The 13,203-nt window shown below is 52.9% G+C and overlaps 1 protein-coding gene across 1 annotated transcript in view; it reads left to right on the top strand.

The window, feature by feature from the left end:
* LOC122367642 overlaps positions 1-13,203 on the top strand; it is a gene marked incomplete at its 5' end in the record, with an annotated part of 123,978 nt that overhangs the window by 65,781 nt on the left and 44,994 nt on the right. The window contains one exon of the mRNA XM_043340953.1: positions 3,596-3,727. Coding sequence (XP_043196888.1) covers positions 3,596-3,727 — 132 coding nt within the window. The remainder of the gene's footprint in view (positions 1-3,595; positions 3,728-13,203) is intronic.

Genomic DNA, 13,203 nt, shown 5'->3' on the forward strand with positions numbered 1-13,203 from the left:
TCGCAGTGCTGGAGCTCAGCAAGAAGTCGCGGACTTAAGGCCGCCGTCCACTGTGCGGAACGCGTGCGGTCCGTACGGAATTTAACACAGAACCCTATGGGCGCATCCGGTCCGTACGGAAATCGTGTGCGCTCCGTCCGGACCGCATCCGAACGGCAATCAGCTGTTGATTTTCCGTCAGCTCTCCGCATGCGTTTCGGATGCGGTTGCTACGGAGACGGAAGAGTGATGTCCGACGCGTTGAACTTTTCTGCGGAAAACGCATCCGGAACGTCCGGAACCGACGTGGTTTGGGGCCGTATCGGAGGCAAACATTGTGAATTGTACGAAGAATTGGAACTCGATCATCATGAAGTAAGTAAAAATTATTTCCCTAGAATGGCAAGAGTATTCGCTGCTGGTTACTTGCAATATTTTATTTGGTAATAAGTGATAGGAAACATTTATTAGCTCTCCGCATCCGGACCGCATCCGGACCGCATCCGGACCGGATGCGGCGACATTCCGGACGGACTCCGGACGGAATTCCGTCGCAGTGGACGGCGGCCTTTACATGATCCTTTGAGCAGTAGCCGAAATCATAAAGCCAGGTGGCACGTAAGCTATCCGTCGCTAAATGAAGGCGGTAATGTCAGAAATATAGGTAATGCTCCATGAAGATTGCCTTACAATTATACCAAGGTATGTGACAGAATTACGTGAAGCATTTTCCCCCAGCTTTTTGTGTTTAATTGAAGGAAAACGGCGAAGTATTTATTGTTGTTTCGTCGTCACACGCTTACTCGACTCTAAACGTCACAGGTGAAAACTCCTGCCGAAGCATGGCTCTACAGCCTAAACTGGTTATGGCTATTGGTTCACTAGCCCTTGACACCATTCTTCTACAGGATTTACTTCGATTCTAACGGATATTGCAACATTGCATGAGTGCCTTGTACAATCCCACGTCATTCACGTTCACAGAAGTGAATTGTTCGAGGCGAAGGATATTATCACAACAATGATCGTCTCATTTTTCGTTGCCTGCTACTTGTGATTTATATGTGAACATTAATCGAAAGCTAAGCAACTATCTTTTTACTCTATGATTGCAAAACGCAATGAAAGTTGAAATAAAAAGCCATATTCGTTCGCATGAAATGACGCTTTTTGTCGTTCACATAAATATCACTGCATGCGCGTTATATTGAAGCTCGAAAACCAAAATGGATCAGTGCGGGATCGTTGGTGCTACTGTCACTTAAAATATGAACGATATGTGTTGCGATTTTTGTTCCTTCCTTCTAATACCTCAGTGAACAAGGCAAATGTATATTGTATTTATGCACTGTATCATGAATATTAATCCAATTTCCTTGTGCTGGTGGATGCGATCAGCATTGCCAATCTTTTCCTGGCTTTTCTAGTTCTTACAAATGTGTTATGATCCACAGGTATTTTGGCCAGCTCATGTCTCGGCCATATAACGTTTATTCATTTTTACGATTACGGCTGTGTCGGTCACGCAATCCATTGGCGTCGCGCGGTGTAGAACAAATGACTGGATCTTTACTGTTCCGGCTGAGGTTCCCATAACACTAGCCGCCGCATCCGACCACAATTGCACATAGCATCAGTGGACGGAACTTGCTTTACCGAGATGGAACCGCTTTTTTATCCGAAAGAATCAAGTCTTTCGCTGGTGTTTCACCAGTTTCACGTTTCAGTATTTATAATTGCGTATTCGGATAAGCAGATAACATTCTTTAGACTTGGGATCGCTCTTATCACGAATGCAACCTACTGTTCTTTGTACGTTTCTGAAAGTGTCATGGTGAAGCTTCTGCAATAATCATTTTTGAGGCCATTTTTGAGCTCCAATTACCGCCTGGAATTCCTAGTTACGTTATCAATCGCGCATCTTTCTAATGATAACCGATTCAACAGTGTGGCTTCCCTCACCCAAATCTATTTTTGGTGTGTGAATCGGAGTATGTGATTGTTCGGCCCTTATCGTCCCGATGTTCGCCCTAGTTGGACCCATCTTTGACCTCATTCGGGCCCAATTTATGACCCTATTCCACCCACCACCCTCTGCCCTATGCGCGTGCGTGTGCGTGTGTGCGTCGGCGATGACGCGGGACAGTCGCGGCCGCCGGCAGTGTCCCGGATGCCGCCGTTGCGACACGTGCATCGTGGGCACGCTGGCCGCTCCGTTAGTGAGAGCCATTGTGCGTGCGGGCGCTGACCCGTGGCTCTGTGCGCGTGGCGCAACAGGTCATCGGCCCGTGCCCCGCGGCGCTGCGCGACAACGGGTCACACGCGCCAGCAGCTGAGGGTTGAGGGCGCCACAGGGGCGCAGGGCGGCGGCGCCCCGCCCCGACCGAGACGGCGCCCTCTCCGGGCGGCAGGGGCACACGTGCACCGTCCCCCACCGCCGTCGCCGCCGCCGCCGCCGCCCGTCGTAGCCTTGAGCGATCCGCGGGCGCCGCGTCCTCCCTCCTTTACGCCCGGCTCAATTCAGGCCAGTTTTCGGCATCCAGCGGCCCCGCCACCCGGCGCCCTTACTGCAACGGGCCATAGAGGCCACCCGCCACCGCCCCCGCCCAGAAACTGACCCTTCTGAGTCATACTGCAATGAGCTGCAATTGTGCCGCGATCAAGTTATCTTTTAATTGTGATCGAATTACGGCCCATCTGGTGGAGGACATGTGAAGGACTGTCCTGCAGAGTCCCCCCTCCCCGCCCTCCTTGTCTCCGTCTCCCGCGGCGTCTCCCCACCCTGTCGCGCCGCGATGGGACGCCGCCTCCGCCGCCTCCGCCGCCGCTGCCGCCGGCAACACTTGTGCAATAATGGTGGGCCGCCGGCCGCCAGGTTATTGTTCGCCAATATCGGGCGGTCAGGGGCGGCTCGAGACCCGGCAACGGCGGCGGCGGCGGCGGCGGCGGCGGTAGGGGACTGCCGAACCGCCCGCCGAACCGCCCGCCGGCCCGCCCGGCCGGCCGGCTCCGTGGGAGAGACGGAGCGCCGGCAGAATTCTAAGTGGCCTCAGGTCACGGGACGCCTTTGACGCACACCGGTGTTTAGAGGGGGCCGCCAAGGGGTCGTTCGGGGCCAGGTGGTCGGCTACCGAACCCCAAACTGTCCGCCTAGCACGCCGCAGTTGGCGTGTCGCGAGCGTCGCATGTGTCGCGCGACCGGCGTCCCGCGTCGTCATCGTCGTTTCTGAGCGGGCTTTGTCGTGGCGACGCGTCTCGGCCTTGGCAGCACCGGACGGCTTTTATTTCTTGTGCTTGTTTATTACCATTAGTGAGCTTCGTCGCCTTGCCGGGTTGCGGCGGCCGCCGCCTCTGCCTCCCTGCCGCCCGCCACCCGCCGCCCTCCGCCGCCCGCCGCCGCCGCCGCCGCCAGGGGGACGCAGCTGCTTGAAACGCTGCAACAGGGGCGTCCCGGTCGTGCAACTTGCATGCAATACGGCGGGCGAGGGTCGGCCGGCCGGCGAGTCGTGTGGCGGGAGCCGGGAGAGCGCGCCGCGTCCCGAGCTGTGTGTGTCGCGCCGCGCCGTGCCTGCGGGTCGTCCGAACCGAATCCTGAGTCGCGTCCTCGCCCCGGCAGGTCGCCTCGGGAGAGCGCGAGGAGCGTGTGGACGGCAAGCAGCCCGTCCAGTGTAACATCTGCAGCAGGAAGTTCAAAAATCTACCGGCGCTGAATGGTCACATGCGTCTGCATGGCGGCTATCTGAAAAAGGTGAGTGCCTCAGAGGCTGGGTTCACCATACGGGAAGCGGGAGCCCCAACTGGGATAAATCAAAATTTAGAGGGAAGGAAGAGGACGTTTGCTTTGTGTTTGAGTCCACCGGTTGGCACCCCGCGGTGGACTGGCCGTTGGGACGGGCGGCGCCCCGCCTGCGCCCGCTGTCCGCCGACACCCCGTCGGCGGCGACTGAGATCGTCGGAGGCGACGACTGCTCTCCGTCGACGTCGGCGCAGCATCTCGGGTGCCCATGGGCAGATGATGCGCGGACAGGCGCCGGGTTTTCAGTCGGGCCGCCGCCCGTCCTGCCCCGTCCGGCCCGCGCGCGGCCGGCGGCGGCGGCGGCGGCGGCGGCGGGTCTCTTTGTTTGGAGACGCCGGCTTCGAAACGGGAGGGGAAGGCGGATGGATACAAGGGAGGGAAGGGTTGGAGGGAAGAGGCTGATACTTTGGGACGTGCTAGAGTTTGTTTCGGTAATTTTGTTACATGCTCAAGTGACGGAGATTCAGGAAAGACAGGCATGCAAGGCGGAAATAATTTTGTTATTTGCGAAGCATTCAGGCAATTCAGTCAATTGATCAAATTAGGACGCGCAATGTGTCACGTCTGCAACAAAATTGGCAGCCCGCTCTGTTCCTGGCAGACCAGCTCCAGGGAGGGCAAGACGAGATAGGAGCGAGGCGCATCAGGCGGTCGAATGGGATCAGTAGTCAGTACTTATCGGGTTAGTGATTAAGTGGAATTAATGCTGCAGATGCGCCAAGGCCTCACGGCTTGAATCTATGTCTAATATTTCGTAAAACATGCAGCTCCATAGCTTCTGAATCTGAAACAACCAGAGACGAAAAATTCGAAATGAGAAGAAGACAGGGCGGGATATAAAACTTAACGAAATGATAGAGTGAGAGGACTTTGAGGGATCAAACAAAATGTGATTTCGGCTCAATGAGCCTGCATTACAGGCTGTTACTGTTTATATCAAGACTCTTGCACATGTCTTTTGAAGACCTCACTGAAACGCTGTCCTGCTGCATTGACTGATAAATAACCACCCAACTTAGCGTAGCCCAGCGCAGTGACCGTTTTCTGGGTGTGCTAAATTTCCCACAATTTTTCAGCCAACAGCCATCAGCGAGCCAGGCTGCCGTTGGCTGATTAATGATTTTATGGATTTCGTAATGCAGCTTCTGCAACATGAGCGCCATTTTCCCTCTCCGATGTCGTCAGTTCCCCCTCTCCGTTCCAATTAGCTTGACAAGGGTGGTGAGGGGAAGAGAAGGGGAGATGAAATGTCTGCTGCTTGCAGTTGATGACTGGGAGCGTGGATTAAGGGACAGAGGGAGAGACCTTGCAGACGAAAGATGTAAGAGGATGAAATGAAACGTTGCAAGTTGGCAGGAAAATTGGGTTCTCATTTTTAAGATGCTTTGCTGGTGTAAAAGCTGTGCACTCTCGTATTAATATTAGAAGCAACGATCAGAGTAAAGCTAAATTACATATTTTGCTGAATTGAACTGATAATTATCATGAAGTAACCTTATACTAGAACACATAATTCCAGTGCGTACCTACTTTTACAGCAAAAAAATGCCCGTAGTAAACGTTAAGAGGCCAAAGCAGTGCATTTTCGTCGTTACTTAAACGTTATTCACACTTTTGTACGCTTAATTTACAAAAAAAAACTCACGTTGTTTTGAAGAATTGTTGGAAATTTTGATATAATGGCTTTCTAAATGCTTATATAGTTTAGTTGAAACGCGTCTTTTCCAAAAATGGAAGCTGCTTATTAAACGGAAAAAATATTGGGTAGCAATAAGTTCAAGGTTCTCGATTGTTATTTGCCTCGGGCCAAACGAGCCCATTCCGTGCAGATTGTTTTCAAATCTGGATTCGTAAATTACAGCTGGAATTCTTGCCTGGAGTTAATGCTGCATAATAACACGTCATGCTTACACTAAGTGCTCCTAATCCCATGACTTGGCCAAAACATTTTACCGCACAAACAATACACCCGCGCTCATAACTCGCAAAAGGTCATGCATGACGGGCCTCCCCATCTTAGACTATGAGCGATGATCTTCGAATGGCAACTAATGACTGGTTATGGCTGCCTGCCATTTTCGAGATCATCTATCGTTTGTGCGTGAACCATTTTTGGGTATCGGCGGTCTACCCTGCGCGTCCCGTCGTTACCGCGAGCGGTCAGTTTATGACAGCACCCCCGGCCATGATCGGGACGCGCGCATCATTCGGCAGGGTTTGGGGCGTTGGTGCATGCTCATTTGAATCGTTGCCAGGCGCCCAAGTGCCGCTCGTCAGTGCTGTAATGTTCCACAGTCACGTCACGGTGGTAGTTCCGACCGGCAAGAACGCCGCCCGACTTTGGTGACAGATAAAACTGTGGGAGGGTAAAATGGGAATGGGAAAGTAAGGAGTCATCCTATTTCGCATGCTTATAAAGTTTGTGACAGTTATGATTTTGTCTGCATTGGTTAGCCTCTTCCTGATGCGTGTATGATTCCCCCACAGTTCACGAAATCCACTGAAATTCCTAATTCTTAGTTGTTTTTTTATTTATTTTATAGCGTTTACAAAGGCAAATCTTATGAAATGTGCTAATAAGGGCGATGAAATATTTTCAGTGCGGTACATATTTTGAACTTCAGGCAAAAATAAAAATATTGGTAACTGTAAGAGCGGCATGCTAATGTATTATTTTATTCAACATACGATCCGATTATTAAACGTAATATGCAATATTTCCATGCAATATTTCCATTGATGAGCAAATTCCACTTGCTGCAATATTCTCCCGCTCTATTTCCGCGTCGCGTCCCCGTCTGACGGGGACGCCCCCGAAGGTCTTTGTTAGCCGGAGGGTCTGCGGGCCATCTCGGCGGCGGCAGCGGCGCTGACGAGTGACAGTTTTAGAGGGTGCTGGTGCTGCCGTGCGCGCCTCAACGACCTTTTCAGTCGCAGAAATGACCTCGACCCGTCGGCGCCAATCAGACCTGAAGATTGCCTGATGAGACCGCCGCCGGCGCCGTCGTCGTCGGGGCAGTGGCAGTTGCACCCAGAGCGGTCAAGTCGTCGTTGAATGTTGATGGCGGCAAAGCGACACTGCCATGACAGTGAAACTGTAGCACAGTTTCTGTATCTTATGGGGACAAAATTTTTCAAAATAGCAAACATTGTAGACATGGACCACCTCCGGGTAGTCCACGATTTCGATAAGAGGAGACAGGATCATTACCATTTCGGCAAAATATGAGTTTGCTAACTGAGTTTGTTTTGATTTCGAACCGTCGGCTCAAGTCAAATAGACAACAGAATAAGATAAAATTTGGAAAGAGCCCTGGGAAGGAGTCACGCGTGCTCCAAGCAGCAGGATCAAACACGTGCGGTGTTCTGTCTGACATTATAGCTGTCGCAGGTGAAAGCAATGAACTATTGGAGGAGGAAAATCAGCTCTGATTTCTCCGAATGTCACGGCTTAGGGAGTCAGATAAAGCGGTCGAGTCACCAAACCGTGCTCAACTTATCTAAGTCATGGGAACTTTTCTGGCGTCGGCAGTGACCGCTGACGTCAATATCTTATACGGCGCAGTGCGCAGGCATTGACTGGCAAAGGGCATCTTATTTGTCCTTTAGGCAGTCGTTGGGTCCTGGTCCAGCCGACTGTGGCTGTGTGTCGTCTGTACGGCTATCTCAGAGTCAAATCGGGTCACTCTCTATCAGAGTAATGACCGTTATCTCACAGTATATAACAGGCTGTCCAATTAGGCGGGCCCCAGGATCAATGCGCCGCCTGTGCCCATTCCCGTTCGTCATTTTCTTGACGTCACTAGTAGTTAGATTCGCTAACCTAATTGCAAGTTATAAATTCTCCGAAGAAGTAAGGGTAACCTTGGTATGTTCGATTCAAAAGAAAAACGATTTGCTACTGTTGCTGGGTATCTTTATATCAGTGAAATTCCGTCATATTCAGCACTGTCGCTTGTCTCAGCAGATAACACGTCGTTGTTGAAGTGCGCTGGGGTGGGGGGGGGGGGGGGGGCGTCTCTACCGATGTCCAGTAGCTGACTGAGCTAGGACGAAATGTTTGGACGAACTTTCACCCTTTTTAGATGACGGACCCAAAGCCGAAAATCTTTCTTGATGATAAAAAGTAATTCACCTCTAAGTGATGTGTCTCCGCGTGTTTATCTAGCGTAACCTCAGTTCATTAATTCGTTGCAATCTCGCATAACATTCAAATCGATATTCCGTTACGCAAGTTTCTCATGCGTAACTCGACCTCTTTCGGTCCAGCAGTTTCCATTGTCATCGAGATTTTGTAAACGTGTCCACTGACAGCAGATGATAACCAATTAGTGGCTTCAACTCTGCGGCGAAATTGTCGAACCTGCCACGCAGGTCTGCCACAAATCCTAGTATAAGGGTCGATTGGAGACAGTTGACAGTTGTATCTGGGGATAAATTGGCCAGAGGCTTGTGATAGCGCCGCGGCTGGGTAAAAATGTGGTTTTCCGAACGAATCAATCGTTTGGTGCTTGGAAAAGAAGGACTCTTTGATGTGTTTTGAGGTTTCGTCGTTAAATGCTAAAACCTCGTGGCCATTTGGCCAATGGTCATGTAAGAGTGAATGATTTCCATTCGAGTCATGACGTTGATGGTTCAATGTGACATGGCTGTTTTGTTTGCTGTTGTTATTTTGGAAGAACAACATTTATTGCTGTCGACCGTAATGCATCGGTGTTCAGGTATCGACACGAATGCAAACCAAGAAGGTCATGGCTTTAAATTCAAATCATTGAAATCGATTTTCTTTAACAGCGTGCGAACATTAACGATATGATACGCCCGATGGAATTCGGTGTACTTTTTGATAGGATTAAAATAAGCTTTAAAAATCATGCGCAAAATATAAGCAAAGAGTGAACATGCGCAGTAGCGGCGGAACGCCTTCAATTAAGGGGGGGGGGCACTGCCGATGCTTGGTCCCATTCCTTCCATGCAACGCCCATAGGGCTAATGTTAGAATGCCACAATAAAAGGGGGCACGGTGCCCCGGTGCCCTCCCCGTTCCGCCGCCTATGAACATGCGTCCGCACTGCTGGTAGTACTTTTTAAAGGATCCTTTTCTTTTTTACTTCATCGAAAATTCATGTTTTAATTGCAAAGTCCCTTGTTGCATGAGCGAGTGAGATCTCTCAGTAATCTGACCTCTTTATCAGTGCAGCTTTGGCTCAGCTGCTTGGAATAATGAACAGGTGCACGTTTCTAGCGAGTGCTTAGCACAATCGACGCCGGCTCCTAGACACCGAGCACGTTTTGCCTAGACAATGAGCACATAATGAGAGCGTCATGCCTCCATGCATTGATAGCGTTTGTTCGCGGATTATGTCATGATTGCAGAGCGCTGCAGTGTCCCGCTAGACTATTGATGACAAAGCCAATTTAATTTGGTAATGTGGGTAACTGATAAGTTAATCACGTGTGCATTCAATCCATCAATGCATTTAGGGTCTCCATAGATGCAATAAGAATAATGAAAGTTATGATCGGACACTGTTGTGCATTAGCAGTTTTCACATTGATCAGTCTCCCTTACTCCCACATCAAACAATCGGGCACTCTGTATGAACCATGGCCTACTCTTGGGGCAGGACAGGGGGCTACACTGGACTCACGTGCATTCACAGAACACACATGCATCCTGCACACTGGACTCTGCGTTGTGCAAGGCACGCGGCTCGTATGTAAATAATCTGCGAGGGCGCCTCCGCCTTGGCACGCGCTGCTGGCCAGGAGCAGGACCCCTGCACCGAGATCTATCGGGCCACTCCATCAGAGCGCGCCCTGCAGCCTCGGCTGACCACCGAGCACATGGAATGAGCGCGGAACTCACAATCCTCCCCCAGTTTGTGCGCTGTGAAGTGTTTTGTGAAGACGTGCGCTTGGTGGCAGAATAACCTTTCTGGTTAGTGTCATCCACGCGTCTTCTTCACGCCACGTTGCGCTTGCTTCACGTGACGTCTTGTGCTGCGTCACGCACGCCCTGACCGTGACGCTGGTGCGTGACGACACAGGCGGAAGTGACCCCGTCTCGGCTGGCCTTGACCTGCCTCCGTCGGGTGGCGCGTGTTCGACCTCCTGACCTGTAGCAGATCTCGTGACTCGTAGATCAGTGACCACATTAGGAATCGCGGCGCCCTCAGGTGGACGCGTGGCGCCCTTAGGTGGACGCCCGGTGGACGACCGGCGCCATTGGGCGGAAGTCCGGCCGCCAGGGTTGCGGGGCGCCCTTTGTTGTGTTGTGTACACGATGGCGGCACGGTCGGTGCAGCGGTCGGCCTCATCAGTTCGATACCTCGTCGCCGGCCGGCCGACGGCCCTCGACGACCGTCGGACGGTCACCTCGTCAGTATTGATTCGGCCGCTCACTATGTGGGTCAGAAGCGTTTTTACTACGCGACCCCGCGCCGGTAGCGCGCGAAAAACGCGCGTCCGCTCCATTAGAGAGGCGCTGGCGCGGCGCGCGCCGAAAAACGTCGCTCGCGCGCGCGCGCGCGCTTGTTCCGGTACTTGTCCGTCCGGCGCGCCGTTTTTGCCGCACCAAGGTCGCGCGCTTTTTGTGACGCGTTACGCGGCAGTGCGGTAACGTTGCGGTTGAGCGGGACTCTGGTGCGCCGGCGTGGGTCGAGCAGGAAGGGGAAGTGGGCCAGAAGCGGAAGGAGGTCACAGAGAGGCGCTGTAGGTCACGAGGGTTTCGGACGGCACGAGGGGCAGTGAGGAGCGGAAAGGGAATGTGAGAAGAGAAGAGGCGAGAAGAGGGAGAGGGAAGATAGAGACACAGAGAGCGATGATGAGGAGAGAGAGAGAGAGAGAGAGTGGAGAGAGAGGGAGAGAGAGGGAGAGAGAGAGAGAGAGGAGAGAGAGAGAGAGAGAGAGGAGAGATGGAGAGGAGAGAGAGAGAGAGAGAGAGAGAGAGAGAAAGAGGGAGAGAGAGAGAGGAGAGAGGAGAGGAGAGTGAGGAAGAGGGAGGAGAGGAGAAGGAGGAGAGGAGAGTGAGAGAAGAGGAGGGAGAGAGAGAGGAGGATGGGAGGAGAGCGAGAGAGGGAGAGAGAGAGAGGAGAGAGCGAGACGAGGAGGAGGGAGGAGGGGAGGGAGAGGAGGAGAGAGAGAGGGAGAGAGAGAGAGAGAGGAGAGAGAGAGAGAGAGAGAGAGAGAGAGAGAGAGAGAGAGAGAGAGAGAGAGAGAGAGAGAGAAAGGAGAAAGAAAGAAAAAGGGAGAAAATGGAAGGGAATGAAATATACTTGCTACATTTGCAATGTGGGAAGGAATGGACAGGATGAAATAATGAAGGAGAGATTAAGGCCAGAACGAATTGGAAGAACAAGCTAAAAGAGGTGCAAGAATTCTGAGTGCAGAGCTAAGGTCAGATGATGCAAATGCTTGGGAAGAGATGATGAAAGAAGGTTGAAATAGTGAAGAGACCTTGGGAGTGCGATAAAGGAGTGGCACAGGCTGCTATTACCGGTGGCAGGACGGTAATATTAGCCATTACCGGCCTCCTACCGAGACACTTTGACTGACGGCAACTGCTGTGATCTGCCGCTCCTCCCCCAGCGGCTGCTGTAGCTGCCATCTCTTCCGACAGCTGCTGTAAGCTGCCGTCGGTTTTCCGACAGTTGCTGTAAGCTGCCGTCCCTCCACCAGTAGCTGTTGTGGGGTTTGAGCTGCCGTCGCTTCCCTGGCGGCTGCCGTGAGCTGCCGTCTCTTCCGCCGGCTGCTGCTGTGAGCTGCCTTCTCTCAGCCGACGACCGAGTGAACTGCCGCTCCTTCACCTTCGGCTGCCGTAGTTGCCTTCCTCCGCAGTCGGCTGCTGTAGCTGCCTTCCTCCGCCGGCGGGTGTCGACCGGTCGCGCTCGGCCGGGCCGACACCCCCGCGCGCGGCCCCTCGTCCGGCACCTGTCGACACTTTCTCCCTGTCAGGGGGCGGTCCGCGGCCCGCCGACCTACAGCGGGGTTCCGGCGACGCGCCCGACAATCCGGCCCACCACGGCAGCTTAATCCCCTCCCACCCCGACGACTTTCTCGTGGTCGTTTGCCACATCTCACCCACCGGTCCTGCCCGGCGACCGGAAACCTCATCTGTCGACTTGCGTCTGTTCGAGGTGACGAGGAAGAGCCTGGAGATGTCAACTGGGGATGATGTTTGATCACACAGGACAAGGACCTCTATTGCCAGACTTGCGGCTGTTACGAAGTTGCAGAGGCATTTCTTCCCGTTGCCCAGACTTTTGCGGTCGGACCTGATTCTGCTCGGATCGATGTAAGAAGTTTGTTGACGAGCTCTTGTTTTCGGTGCCCGTGCCATCCTTGGTTCGCTCGGTGCCGCCAGCTGGTATGGGCTCCATTTTGTTTGGCCCACTCCTCTGAGTAGCGGGCAGCGCAAGGTCAAGCCGTCGGCTTTGTTCTCTTTGTAGTAGGCGGCCAAAGAGCGGAGCCGCGCCGCGGAGCCGTCGCGCCGATTCGCTATGCGGTCCGATAGAGCTCCGGCTCAGGGGTCCCTCGCTGTGCGTGCCGCATGGTAGCCATGGCGACGAACTTCGCGGCAAGGCGGTGTATGACCTGGGCCCGGGTAAGAAATCAGCAGATCCAGCAGCGCGAATTCGAGCTGACAGCCGCAGCGAACACGATTCGTACCTGATCCGTCGTAAATCCTCAATTTGCTATTTGAATTATGTGTCTTTTTGTCAGCATGGAATGCTCGTTTTTACCTTTCCAGATAAATGTTTCAGTGCAATGCAACTGTTGAATCTGCTTCTGAAAACACGTCTGATTCTTTTCCCAGACAACATTTGGTTACCATGCACGCGGGGATTGGATAAAAACCATTCTGTAGCGCCATTTGAAGCGGTCGGTCCGGCACGTCCTATGGAAACGGGCCGCCTCGCTGCGCCATTATGTCTCCCTCAGCGACGTAAGAGTCGACCCTCAACACTGATCCGCATCTATTAGGCGGAACGGGATGTCTAATGCGGTAATTTTTCATTCTCTAATGCATCGCTCGCCTATGGGTCGCAAAGTCCGGATTGGTCGGGCCCCATTGGCGGCGCTCGTTGGAGGCCATGCTGCGGTCCATCGGACGCGGTCGGGGAGCCGTAATTCTGCCGCTGCTCTCCCATCTCCGACCTGAATCAGTCCCGGTCCGCCAGGCGCGCCCGGCCTCGCTCGCCTATTGCGCGCCGGCTGCGCTGAATTAAGATGAAGTGCAGTCTTATCTTAACGGGCCATCTGATCGGTTTTCGGGCCCTGCCAGTCGCCGCAACATCCATTTCATGGGGACCGATAATCCAGGTCTGAAAGGATCCCATCGATGTGTATTCGATGGTGTCTTGCTTATGCATCAACGTTAGGGTAAATTCACTAGCCCATGTACAGAGCTTTTAAATTAACCTTTC

Source organism: Amphibalanus amphitrite, unplaced genomic scaffold (genome assembly GCF_019059575.1).
Source record: "Amphibalanus amphitrite isolate SeventyFive unplaced genomic scaffold, NRLGWU_Aamphi_draft 000885F_arrow, whole genome shotgun sequence".
In the NCBI taxonomy this organism is placed as follows: domain Eukaryota; kingdom Metazoa; phylum Arthropoda; class Thecostraca; order Balanomorpha; family Balanidae; genus Amphibalanus; species Amphibalanus amphitrite.